This window comes from Elephas maximus, chromosome 1, assembly GCF_024166365.1.
Source record: "Elephas maximus indicus isolate mEleMax1 chromosome 1, mEleMax1 primary haplotype, whole genome shotgun sequence".
NCBI lineage: Eukaryota > Metazoa > Chordata > Mammalia > Proboscidea > Elephantidae > Elephas > Elephas maximus.
Genome location: NC_064819.1, coordinates 233,496,616 through 233,510,374, shown reverse-complemented (window position 1 = coordinate 233,510,374; position 13,759 = coordinate 233,496,616). Strand labels below are relative to the sequence as shown.

At 40.3% G+C, this 13,759-nt stretch overlaps 1 protein-coding gene across 5 annotated transcripts in view; it reads left to right on the top strand.

Annotated features, from left to right (window-relative positions):
• The window catches only part of PRKN (parkin RBR E3 ubiquitin protein ligase), a 1,645,966-nt gene that overhangs the window by 1,394,512 nt on the left and 237,695 nt on the right, over positions 1 to 13,759 (top strand). For all 5 annotated transcript variants that reach the window (XR_007512454.1, XR_007512451.1, XM_049852588.1 and 2 more), the window contains exon 9: positions 4,013 to 4,162. Coding sequence is in view for 3 of the 5 variants with exons in the window: in XM_049852588.1 (XP_049708545.1) it covers positions 4,013 to 4,162 (150 nt within the window). In the remaining 2 variants the exon portion in view is untranslated. The remainder of the gene's footprint in view (positions 1 to 4,012; positions 4,163 to 13,759) is intronic.

Here is a 13,759-nt window from a genome sequence, read left to right as displayed (position 1 = left end):
TATGAGTCAGAATTGACTCAATGGCAGTGAGTTGTTGGTTTGGGTAAGCACTATAGTGTTACAAGTCCAGACTGAGGGAAACTCTGCAGGTCCTGATTTCTTCAACAAATATATTCCAAGTTTCCCTTGAAGGGAAAAGAAAAAGAGAATGAAGGGTCAACTAGAGACTAACATACACATTTTCAAAACAGGCAAATAGGATGAATCTTGGGTGATAAAAGTATAAAGAAAAACAAGAAAGTGATTACAATGAGTCATTCCTCTTAGGAAGAAGTGAGGATATTTTGAAAGGAGGACACAGTAGGCTGCTGCAAAGTTCTATCTCCACCTGGGGGTATTTAAAAGATTGGTCACCTTATCATTTATTAAGCTCCGCATTTGCCAAGCCATCTGATTCTTTAAGCTATTTATAATAACAAGATTTTTGGCTAGGCCAAGACAAAAAGGTGGAGCAGTTCAGTGGTACAAAGCAGAGCACAACAGAAGAGTTTGGTAAATATTGGTTAAAGTCACTGACAGTCATATGAGGAGATGTGTGTGAAAACCATGTAGGGGTAGGAGTGATTGAGGAGTGTCTGGCAAAACCCCAACCTTGTTGAAATCCAAATTTCCACCTACTCCACACTTGCGGCTAACTAAGTGTTGGTGGAGAATAAAGTACAAGCCTACTGACTCATTTCTCTTAAAATTCATAAACTCTGGCCTCAAGTGGGCTGTTAGTGCTGCCTAGCAATTTAACTAATACCCCTCACCCATTCCTTCTCTCCTTATCTTTCATGCATTCCCTTTCTTTTCAAGTTTCCAGCATCTCCTTTCTTGGTCTGTACTTGGACTCAAACACTCTCCTTTCTTTCTTTACCTACCAATGGCTGGATGGCTGTTTTCACTCTTGTCTAAGGCCAGCCTCCCCTCCAGGCATCCTTTAGATCCCATTCCCTCCCACCCTTTAAAGGACAAAGCTCTTTTTCTAACCTAAGACATCAGTCTGTCCTCCTCTTCTCAGGTACCACCTTCTGCATACTAACATGTTGCCATGTCTCCAATTTCACAAACTCCTTCACAATCCCAGGGCACCCGCCAGCTGTAGTTCCATGTCTCTGTTCCACTTTTCAGCCAAATTCATAGAAAAAGTTGTTTGTTTTTATTTCTTGGCATTCCTGTCCTCCAGTCTTTTGTGAATCCACTTCAACAAGGCCTTTGTTCCATGACTCATCTGAAATTCCTCATGTGAAGATACAATGGCATCTACATTTCCAACTCCAACCAGTTTCCAGTAATTGACTTAGCAGCAGCATTTGACGCAATTTATCCATACTTCTTCCTGACATCTTCGCTGGTTCCAGAGTTGCCACCCACATCCTTCATTCTCCATCTGCCTGTAGGAAATGCTGCTTCTCAGTCTCCTTTGCTGATTTCTCCTTATCTCCCCCACAGAGTCTGGATAATTTCGTCCAGTCTCATGGCTGTTGAGATAACATACAGCCAGGTTGTCAAATCAGACTTACAAGAATAAGTTAGTATCAAACTTTACTAATAATTTCAAGAATACAGGTAACCATGAGGTACAGGCAGAGCATAGAAAAGACCAGGTCACCAACGCAGCTCCTCAGAGCCTTTCTTGGCGTATCAGGATGCGTTCTTGACTAGGTTTAATATACGAGGTCTCTAGGAAGTTCAGAAGGAGCCCTGGTAGTGCAGTGGTTAAAAGCTTGGCTGCTAACGAAAAGGTCAGAGGTTCGAACACAACAGCCACTCCACGGGAGAAAGACCTGGCAATCTGATCCTTGATGAACCCCTAGAACTATTGTCCTGAAGTAATCTTTAAAACTTAAATTAAAAAACATTCCCTGAAGTCTCCTAAAAACAGAACAATAGTTTAATGTAATTAGTAAAAAATGTCTGCCTTGAGCATTATACTCTTCTAAAAACTATCTATATGGGATCAAAGTGACAACAGCAACTCAAAAGATTAGATAAGAACCTTAGGGGGGAGTGAACTTTTGTTACCAGGGGAGGAACAATTTAGAAAAGGAGGGCCAGAACAGTTGTGCAACTCAACCTTTAATTACAAGAATGTAATTAATGTCACTGAATTGTACATGTAGAAACTGTTGAATTAGGTTATGTTTTTCAGTGTCTATTCTCAACCAAAAAAATTAAATTAAAAAAAAAAAAAAGATTATGGCCTTGGAAACCCTATGAGACAGTTCTGCCCTGTGCTATAGGGTCACTATGAGTCATAATCAACTCGACAGCAATAGGTACTAGAAAATTCATGGAATGATCCTTTACATGAAATGTCTTGATTATAGAAACTGTCATCATTTACCACGTAATGAAATATCTTTATCTTATCCCCCGATAAAATACCTAGGCTATGACATTTTCCAGAAAGCCTTAAATGTTATCTTCTTTGTAAGGCATTCCCTAATCTGCTCTTTAAAATTGCAATTCTCATCTTCCCTGGAATTTCTCTCTCTTCCCCACTTTATTATTCTTCTCTCTGCCTATCACCATCTGAAATACCACACATTTTAATTCTTTCAGTGTTTGTTGTTATATTCTTGGGAATGAGAGCAGAAAAGCTTGTCTGTTTTGTTCACTGTTTTATCCCCAGCAGCCACAGAAGTGCCTGGCACCTATCTGTTGTTGTTACCTCACATCAAGTCAGCCCCGAACTCATGGTAACCCCACGCACGATGGAACAAAACCCTACCCAGCCTAGCACCATCCCATGACCAGTTGTAGAGCAGACCGTTGTGATCTGTAGGGCTTTCACTGGCTGACTTTTCAGAAGTAGGTCACCAGGTCTCTCTTCCTAGTTCATCTTAGTCCAGAAGCTCCACAGAAACCTGTTCAGCATCATAGCCACACACAAGCCTCCACGGATCAATGAGTGTACACAGTAGACTCTCAATACGTGGTGACTTAATAATAATTCAGCAGATTCATCTGGCTTGGTCTGCGTTTAGAGAACAGTAGTGACCCAATAGTGTAAGGAGAACAATTAACGTGGGCTGCAATGAGGAAGACTTTGAAAATTGTGCTGCAGAGTTTGGGTTTTATTCTGCGGCTGCAGGGAGCCACTAAAGGGGATTGAACAAGGCAGTGGCACAAAGAAATGAGCTCAGGGATAAAAGAATCCATGCTCGAAGAAAATGAGTGATGATAAAAGGGAAGTTGTGCTCTTTCACATCTTCTTCAAGCTGATGTCACGGGGCTGCCAGCAATTATCATGGGATGAAATATTGAGGCCAATTTTCAAGATGATTATAAAACCCCATAGAGTCTCAAATAGAGGCATGAAAACATACTACTTAATGATAGTGATGGATTATGTAAGTGTCTGGTGTTTTAGTAATAGAATTATAAATTGAGTTAGGTACATATGGAATAACCCATTGCTGTCAAGTCAATTCCGACTCATAGCGACCCTACAGGACAGGGTAGAACTGTCCCATACAGTTTCCAAGAAGCTCCTGGTGGATTCAAACTGCCGACCTTTTGGTTAACAGCCATAGTTCTTAACCACTAAGCCACAAGAGTTTCCACATATGGAATAGGACTTCTTAATGCAGTCAGTGGAAGAAGTATCAGCAAAAACCAAACTTGGGAAAATCTATTTTCTGAAGACAGATTTCTAGAAATGCAAACAGCAAGCTTATCTGTTTTGCTCGTTTCAATTTGGAAAAGTATCTCTACGTTGGACCATACCTTACCCACCCTCCCCTCATTTTTTTACGGAAACTGGTTAAGCAAGAAGTGCCACACACCACCAGCTATTATCCTTTCAGCTAAAATAGCCTGATGGTGTAGTGGTTAAGCGCTACGGCTGTTAACCAAAGGGTCGGCAGTTCGAATCCGCCAGGCGCTCCTTGGAAACTCAATGGGGCAGTTCTACCCTGTCCTGTAGGGTCGCTATGAGTCGGAATCGAGTCGACGGCACTGGGTTTGGTTTGGTTTTGGTTTCGTGTCTGTATTGTCACTTGTGAACTCCTGTTGTGTTTTGCAGTACAACCGGTACCAGCAGTATGGTGCTGAAGAGTGCGTGCTGCAGATGGGTGGTGTGCTGTGCCCCAGCCCTGGTTGTGGAGCGGGTCTGCTGCCCGAGGCAGGCATGAGGAGAATTACCTGCGAGGGAGGCTACAGCCTGGGCTGCGGGGTAAGTTGTGGCTGCACCTCCAGCTGTTGATTGCTTGTGTGTTTGTTTTTGCAAACTGGCAGCCACCATATCTTTGTTTTAATTTTCCCTTTCAACTCAGACATCTTTGAATTGATATATAAGAAAACTGATTTTTAAATTCTTGTATAGAGTCTCTGATATGAAAAAATATATGTTTATTTTGGGGGAAGTAGTCATATTAAAGTTTTCTGCTTTCACTACTTATCAAAGTACAGTCAGTCAATCATCACTATTCATGACCTTGCCTACTTGCTAAAATTTATTCGTAACTTACAAGGTCAATATTCACTGCACGTTTGCCTCCATTTGCAGACTTGCAGGAAGAGGTAAATTGAGTCACCTGACACACATTCTCAGGTGAAGTCGAGCAAGGCAACATTCTGCCTTCCTGTTTCAGCTCTCACACTGTAAGCCAGGATTGTTTTTGCGGACTATTTAGAGCTGTGTTTTTCACATTTTTGTGTTTTTTATTGGTGATGTTGCTGTTTAAAATGGCCCCCAAGCATAGTGCTCAAGTGTTGTCTAGAAGGATGTGTTGCGTCTTACGGAGAAAACGTGTGTGTTAGATAAGCTTCATTCCAGCCTGAGTTATAGCACTGTTGGCCATGAGTTTAATATAAATGAATCAATATTAATATGTTAATAAATATATTAAATAAGGGATCTTTAACTTATTTACACACATAAACATGGCTAGGTATTGATCAGTTAACGGAAATGTAGTGACCAGAGGCTCTCAGGAACCTCCCCCTGTATTTCCCCTACAGCTGTGGTTCTGTATTCTCTAAACCAATGTTCTTGGGCATCATTACAGACCTTACTGCCAGAATTGATGGAAACTGACTGTATTTACTTTAAGGCATTTGCGAATCATTAGACCAGACCTTTAGCTTTCTTCCAACCCTTAGCAGATTCAGAGCAAATAATTTATTATTTCTTCAGGGTTGCCTTTAAGTAGGCAGGCATGAAGGAGAAAGAAAACCCGTTTTCATGATGTCTTAGTGCCACCATTTGCCTAAGTGTTTCAAGAAGGAAAGAGACGATAAATACAGAAAACTGGAAATTTTATTGTGGCAGAAAAATCATTTTAAATAGAGATGAGCAAAAGTAATGGGGCCTCTTAGGGAAGAGGGATAAGCAACAATGAAAATGTCTGTTCTGAGGGGTCAAACCACATGACCTAGACAGCTTCTTGAAAGAATGAATGGCTCAAAGCCAAGAGTAAAGAGGTGAGGGAGACACGGCTCCAACACAAAAAGGCTTACTACATTATAGGTTGAAATGACAAATGGATAATGACCCCGATATTAAATTTAATGCAGGCAGGAAAAGAAAGAAAATGTAAGTGCTTATAAAATGCAATGGAATTTTGATGGGAAAACATTTCTTTGAAAATTGAAACCTCATGAGGAGCTTTGTGGAAGAAGGAGCGTTAATAGCAGAGGGGTATTACCCAGGGCCTGAATGCTTGCTGAGCCCTAGAAGTCACCTGTGTATAAATTGACAACTGCCACCTTTAGTAAAACTTCCTATCTGCCCGTGCAGGGGGCACACCGAACCCTGGACTAAGCAACAGAGGAAAGGAAGTGGAAGCTGAAAAAGAGTGAGACCCCATAATGTCCAAATGGAAAGAAATACCTTGGATTAATCATTGTGATTGTATTAGAATAAAACTCAAGTAATTTTTGTCATCCTTCGAACTTACGGAAATTATAAAGTGCATTTTTCAGTGTTGGTCTGCACCATTTAGTATATAATCTGCACTGATTGTGTGTGGTATAAGCAGGCTAGCAAATTCCAGGATCTGAATGCTCTCAGATTTTTTCTTTAAAATGAGTTACAGTCGCCCTTAATCAATGGCTAAGTTGTTCAATTCTCCTGGTAATTGCCTCCTGCCCTCTCATGCTCTAAGGCTGGACTTTAAGACTTTAACTTTATTTACAAAGCAGAGCATTTCTTTGGCTCATCTTCTGCTGCTGGTTGTTCACCTTGCTTTTTAGAAGGTTTTCTGTAATTCTAAGTTTTGAACACCTTTATCTTCCCTCTGTTATACAATGTGAACTTGAAGGTATGTAGCATACATATTTAAGCTCAAAATCATGGGAAATGTCTTTGGAAGTGAATTGAATTGCTTTAATATCTTTGGGTTAAGAGAGTTTGAGGTCATACCTTACCTAAAGGAGCAATGCTATATTCAGGATTTTCTTGTGTCCTTTGGAAATTCTAGATGATGGGTTTTTATTTTGTTTTGTTGCCTTTGGAGGTTGGTCTGTTGGTTTGTATATAGTTATCTATTGCCATATAACAACCTCAAATTTTAACAGTATGATATAATAAACACTTATTATCTCATCATTTGTGAGGGGCAGGGATCTCAACGTGGCTCAGATGAGTGGTCTGGCTCCTGGTCTCTCATGAGGTTGTAGGAAAGCTGTCAGTTTGGGCTTTAGTTATCTGATGGCTCTGGAACTGGAAGACCCATTCCAAGATGGCACACTTAATGGCTGTTGGCAAAGAAGGCCTCATTTCCTCACTGAATGTTGGCAGAAGGCCACAGTTCCTCACCATGTCACTTTGTTCTTAGGCTGTTTGTCCTCACAATGGCAGCTGACTTGGTCAAAGAGAAAGAGCAAAGAAGCCACAGTCCTTCTATGACCTAATCCCAGAAGTTGCACACCTGTCACTTTCCCTTAAATTCTATTCATTAGAAGCAAACCCTCAAAGGGAACCAATCTTTGGAGGAAAGAGTATTAATGAATTTGTGGGCATACTCTAAACCACCACATTTTGTAACTTGACCGTTAGAAAAAGGAACAAAGAGTAACGATCCTCTAAAGCGTGTACCTACTTTGTGCTTCCCTTTCCATCCCTGCCTTTTTGCCCTTGTCCCACACTCTTTTCTAGGCCTATGTCAATTCCCTTTGCTTTGACTTCTTTCTCAGCAGAAATAAGTTGACCCCATTGTCACCGCTTTTCCTCCAATCCTCAACTTTCACAAAATAATGTTAACCCAACTTAAATGCCTTTTAGGTTTCCATAGTGGTTAAGAGGGAGGTTAAGTTGGATGCCTTAGGTTCAGATCCTGACTCCACCGATTGCTAACAGTCTCAGTCTTTCTGTGCCTCAGTCTCCTCATCTCTAAAAAGGGGTCTATAATAGTAAATAACCCTCTTTAAAATTATTGTGATAATATGCATAAAAATGCTTGGAACAGTGCCTGCATAAATTAAATACATATTTAATATTTAGTCAAAACCTTAATTAATATTTCTCAAAAGCTCACCTGAAAGGCCCATACTCAAGGAAAATTGCTTACCAGGCATGCATTTGATCGAGTATTCCAAATATTCTAGAATATACCCCTGGGTACAACCAGATCGGAATTAGGTACCAAGACCTCACTATTTTAGCCCTTCAAAGAATTGCTTTTCCTAAACGGTATTTTGGTATGGTGTCTATTGTTGTACTGTGGGGTCATTATATTGGAAATTTGATGGAAAGTCTTTTGTGAGCATGTGGACAGGACATCATAGAGGACTTTTCCATAAGGAGCATTGTGGCTCTCCCTGTCTGATCTGAGTAACAGGAACAGTAATGTTTGTCCTGAAGAAAGTCACCCTTGAGGACATTGTTAATTTTGCAACTGATTAGGTTTTCATCTGCAAGTTGGCTGCTAGAAAACTCAGCCACACTTGTGGGCTACCTATAAGCCATTAATAGAGTAGATTTTGAAGCTCATTTCCTGGATTCACTTTTTTCCTTCTTTCTCATTCTCTTTCTCTGATGTATGCTGGTTTGCACATCCTTATAAGCTCCCAATCTTTTCTGGATTTAAAGATGGTAATGGAAAGCTGTTGTACGGGAGAAACCATGGTTAGATTATGTTGTTTCAGAGGCGGAACCTGGCCCAATGAGTGAAAGCTAGAGGAAGGGGAATCTCTGCTCCGTATTTGCTCTAACACCGTGGACAACCACCAGCAAAATGGGCCGCCTCAGGAAGTAGACAGTGCTGTTCCCACTCGGTGCTGAAGGAAAAGCCGTGGGTAGCAGAGCCACAGAAGCATCAGAGTCTGGCATGCAAAGGAAGCCTAGACATCATCTACATCTCAGGCTGTCTTTTGCAAGTTTATTTTAAGATACCTGTGAACCCACCTGTGCATTTTTTTTCTTAAACTATCAACAAATTCAAAAAGTACCACTCTTATTATGTGGATATCCAAGCAGTGTTTGATGTTACAAAAAAGGATCTCATATATAAAAAAGTCGAGAACCGAATTTGCTGACATTCACAGAATGCAAAAATTAAAAAGTTAGAGATACGTTCTGAGATGCCCCTGGCCACACAGCTTCAGAGCTGAGACACACTCAAGTGCTGAGCTCCAAACTCAAGTTGGTTCTCACCTTCTAGTCACCAAACCCACCTCTGTGTGCCAAAATGGCCCCCATACGTCCATGACTGTTGTTGTAGAGAGTGTCCATCTGAAGAAACAGACTGCAGTGTTTTGATTGACAGGAGCTTCTTTGTACTGTGGTTACTATTTATGACTCTCTTGCCCAAACACAAAGTACTGACCATCGGAAATCAGGTTACCTGACACGTCGCTCTGCTATGTCACTAGGCTCAGCTGTTACCTGGAGAGAGGTGTGCACTGAATAAAAAATGAAGACAAGGATTTTCATTTAAATGATAAAGTCATTTCATCTAGGAAAAGCCTGGTAGATGTGTGATGGTTACAAAATATTTGTTACACATGTTTTATGTCTTTGCGTTCCTATCCTGCACGTCTTAATGAATCTTAACTGTGTAGAAGTAATATGAGTAAACTGTCACTTATTTTCAAATGTCAATCATCACTTACCCTGATATTAGATTTATCTTGCCTCAGCAAAAGCCCCTTTGAAAGATATTTGAGCGCCCCTATGTACTTATACTGAGCCCTGGTGGTACAGTGGTTAAGAGCTCAGCTGCTAACCAAAAGGTCGGCAGTTTGAATTCACCAGCCACTCCTTGGAAGCCGTATGGGGCAGTTCCACTCTGTTGTATAGGGTCACTATGAGTCAGAATCAACTCAACGGCAACAAGTTTTGTTGTTGTTGTTGTTGTTTGGTATATACTTATACGGAGTCCCTGGGTGGTGAAAACAGTTAACATACCCTCAGTCAACTGCTGCTAAAAGTCAAAGTCCACGCGGAGGTGCTTCAAAGAGAGGCCTGGTGAACTACTTCTGAAAAATCAATCCTTGAAAACCCTGTAAAGCACAGTTCTACTCTGACACACATGGGGTTGCCATGGGTGAGAATCAATGTTACGGCAACTAGTTTAGTCTGGTTTTGGTTTATACACTTATATACTGTACAGGATTTTAATAGCACTATATATATATATATATTTTATATATATATTAATATGGTTTTTTTTATACAATGTAGTACATAACTCAACACCAACATCTACTATTATTAGAAATTCACAAAAAATCAATTAGGAACCTGAAAATACTGCAAAAATTATACAGTTTGTGTATCTTGTCAGAGGCTACACTGCCAATTAAAGAGTTGTGTTCGTTCCGATATATAAAATGTCTTACTCTTGGGAACACAGAGATTTTAGTTTTGGCACCGTATAGAATGTTTTTATATGGACATACAGAATGCTGAAAGATTATATTTAGGGATCAAGTAGTCTGACCTCACTCTCTGCTAACCCTTGATCATGTTTTCACTACTGCCCATTAAAAATATTAATTGATTTCTCAAGGAATTCATTCTTTTTCTGGCCTTATTGCTATTCCTCAGAACTATCTCACTTTTATGACTCCAGTATAAAATGTTGACTCCAGTGTAAAATGTTGACATGTTTAATGCTGGAAAACAGTAACATCGTGGAAGGTATTATACTCACTAACCTGGGAATGCAGAACGCTATGGCCGTCCAACCTTGTGTTTTCTCTGTAAGTCAGACAAGTTTATCTCATTTGGCACTGTCTCAGGAATACCACACCTGGGAGGTAATTTCTCAAAATAATACTGGGAACCAAATGAAGAGTTTCCTGTTTTAAACTAGAAAACCAGAGACAAGATTTTATAACAACCACAAAAAAATTATATTTTCAAATGAAAACAGGAGATCTTAAAAAGTTGACCATAAATTTAGGGATATGAGATAGAATTTTTCTTAAGGGATTTAAGAGTCATTCACTCATTTAATGAATAGTGTTGGGGTGCTCAGAGGCAGATTTACCTGGAAGCTAATGAAGCATATGGAGTCCCTGGGCGATGCAGTGTGCTCTGCTGCTAACCCAAAGACTGGAGATTTATGTTCAACTAGAACCAGCTTCTGAGAAATCAGCCACCGAAAACCCTGTAGAGCACGGATCTACTCTGACCCACATGGCACAGTTCTATCCTGGCACACATGGGGTCACCATGAGTTGGAGCCAACTTAAAGGCAGCGTTTTTTGTTGTTTTTTTTTTTGAAGCTTAACCTTATGTTCCTCACTTGCACAGGTCCCTTCCAAGTCCTCTTAACCAAGTTTGTATTCTCGAATTGGGTTTCTTAAAGAAAGTTTCAAAAACTACGTAAACTTCAAGTCCCATAAAACCTGGATCTAGGCCTGTGCAACATTAACTTTGGACATTAATGCAAACACATGTAACTGTGCTACAACCTACCACATACAAAGAAATTATAGCACTTTTGTTGAAAATCGTGATTTTTGAACTATTTATAACAACAGCATTATCATCATATTGCTGAGAATTTTAGTCGAGTGAGAGTCTGAGCCTCACTTTCAGCCTTTACGTAGGAAAGCCATCCATGAAGACAATGGCGACATCTAACCTTTCACTCAAAGATGTAACTAATTATTGTATTAAAACTCTAAATCCATACATAGATGTACAGCCCTTTTTGTCATGATGTGGAGCTCAGAAATAGAAAGCAAGCAGACGGTCAATACTTAATAAAATGAAAAAGCAAATAGTTACTTTTCCTATTCCTTAAAAAAAAAAATCTTGTTAAATTTGAGAAACACATAATTAAATTATCCTGCTATGTTTCGAAAGCTGAAATAGGTTCCAGTTGCCATCGAGCTGATTCCAGCTCCTGTCATCCTGTCTGTCCATCTGTCATACTGTGGTGGGTTGTGTGTTGGTGCGATGCTGGAAGCTATGCCAATGGTATTTTAAATATCAACAGAGCCACCCATGCTGGACAGGCTTCAGTGGGCCTTCCAGACTAAGATGGACTAGAGAAAGGCCTGGTGATCTGCTTTTGAAAATTAACAGATGAAAACCTTACGGATCACAAGAGGATACTGTCTTACTTGCTCGCTTTGGGCATGTCATTAGAAGGAATTGATTGCTGGAGGAAAACATCATGGTTGGTGAAGTAGTGGGCCAATGAGGATGAGGGAGAACCTCAGTGAGATGGATTGTCACACTTGCCACAACAGTGGACGTGAACATGCCAGCAATCGTGAGGATGACGCAGGACGGGACAACACTCCATTCTGTTGTACTTGAGGTCACCGTGAGTCAGAGTCAACTCAATGGCAGCATATGTCTGTCTAAAACAGGTTCTCTCTTTCTAGAGACTAGAGAATAAAGTCTAGACTCTAAATATATGTGGTTGATATTGTGACACTTTCAAGGAAACACCAAAAAAAACAGGTATTTTTCATTTCTGCTAACTGTGGGGTCATACTCATTAAGTTCCCGGCTGTACTCATGCCATGCATGCTTTAACGGCCTGGACACTCCTGCGTGTGGAGCGTGGAATCATATCTTATTGGCACATTACTTTTTGATGAACAAGATGTTCATTATCAAAAAGTATTTTAAAAAGAAAGTTAATGCTGTGAAATATCAAAAATATGCATTCCATGTTTATTTGACATGTGTCCAAACCATAAGGTTGGCTCATTTGCACATTGGAAATAAGCCTTGCTAGACTTTCTGCCTGTGAGACAGCTTGGAGTGCAAAGATAGAAAGCTTTGGAGAGTATTTATTTTAATTAAAGCAACAGTTCACAAATGTACAAACAAGCCCTGCGTACCACTCCTCTGAAAAACATTTATCAATTGACAGATGTTGCTGGTTAGTGTTCTGTGGTTTCAGATATGTGCTTTTTGATCCAACACAGACCACTGACCATTCTGTTGTTTTCAGCCGATTTTTGTTGAAATGAAGGGAAGTAGAAAATAAGTATACTCTTTCAAAATGGTAAAATCAGGCTCTTTAAATAATGTGTTAGGGAATCAATTTTCAGACAAATTGAGTGGAGCTGTCTTTAGCTTTGCAAGGTACAGGAGACCAGAACGGTCCGGAAAACAGACTTCTATTAAAAATACATACTTCCTGTGCTTTTATTTTGATCCTGTTCTGAGCCCTGCCTAGAGCTCTGCTGCCCAATATGATAGCTGGAAACCCTTGCGGCATAGTGGTCAGGAGCTCAGGCTGCTAACCAAAAGGTCGGCAGTTCACATCCACCAGGTGCCCCTTGGAAACTCTGTGGGGCAGTTTTACTCTGTCCTCTAGGGTTGCTATGAGCTGGAATCAACTTGATGGCAATGGGTTTGGTTTGGTTTGGTTTTTGATCCACTTGCGGCTACTTAAAATTAAATGAAATTAAAATTTCAGTTCCTCAGTCACAGTACCCTCATGTCAAGTGCCCAGTGAACACATGTAGCTAGCGGTTACTGTACCAATCATCACAGGAAGTTCTATTGGATAACGTTAGTCTAGAGTAAGGCTAGGATAGCACCCAAATAGTAACATTCGCAAGTTCAAAGTTCCCTGTGTCACAAATGCAAGTGCCCTTATCTCTTCAGTTCTAGTTAAGAAGAAAAATCTTTCCAGAACTTAAACCAATTTTCTCATTAGTATAATGTAGAGCAGCATCTTTTCAAACTGACGTTCATTCAGTTTAGGTTCCAAGGGGTGTGAACAGGGGCAGGTGAATGGGAAAGGGTAGAGAGACTGGACAGAGTTCACTGATCAAATAGTTTGGAAACACACGTTCAATAGGTTAAAGACGTTTCTTCTGGTAGGGATTTAAGCTTTTGATATGCAAATGTGCGTTTTGCCTGAACAAGTGAACTAGCACAAGCAGCATTTCCCAGACTCTGGAGCGAGAGCGCCTTTCTGCGTGGTGCACTGCGTGGGACAGGTGTTTCACAACCACTTGGGAATTACATCGTTGGCTTTGGTTTTCTAAATGCAGAGTGCTGAACAGCATAGACCACAGTCAGACACGCTAGTGGAATCCAGGGATGGGAAACATCAGACGCCCGACGTGCTTCCTCCTTGTGAACAACTAATAACAATTACAACTTCTAAATGCATGCTGTCTTTGTCTTAGATAAGGTTACATGCCTTTAGAGAAAAATCCTTTTTTCTTCTAAGACTGTCATTGATACATGTTTTCTGAGTTTAAGGTCCATTAGAGTAGATGGGATACAGTATTATGATTGTGTGTGGTTACTAACTCATTTTCCGACGGTCCCTATTAAATGAAAATCGGAGACTAAGATGTGTCATAGAATAAACCAAAATGGGCTGGTTATGCTACATAT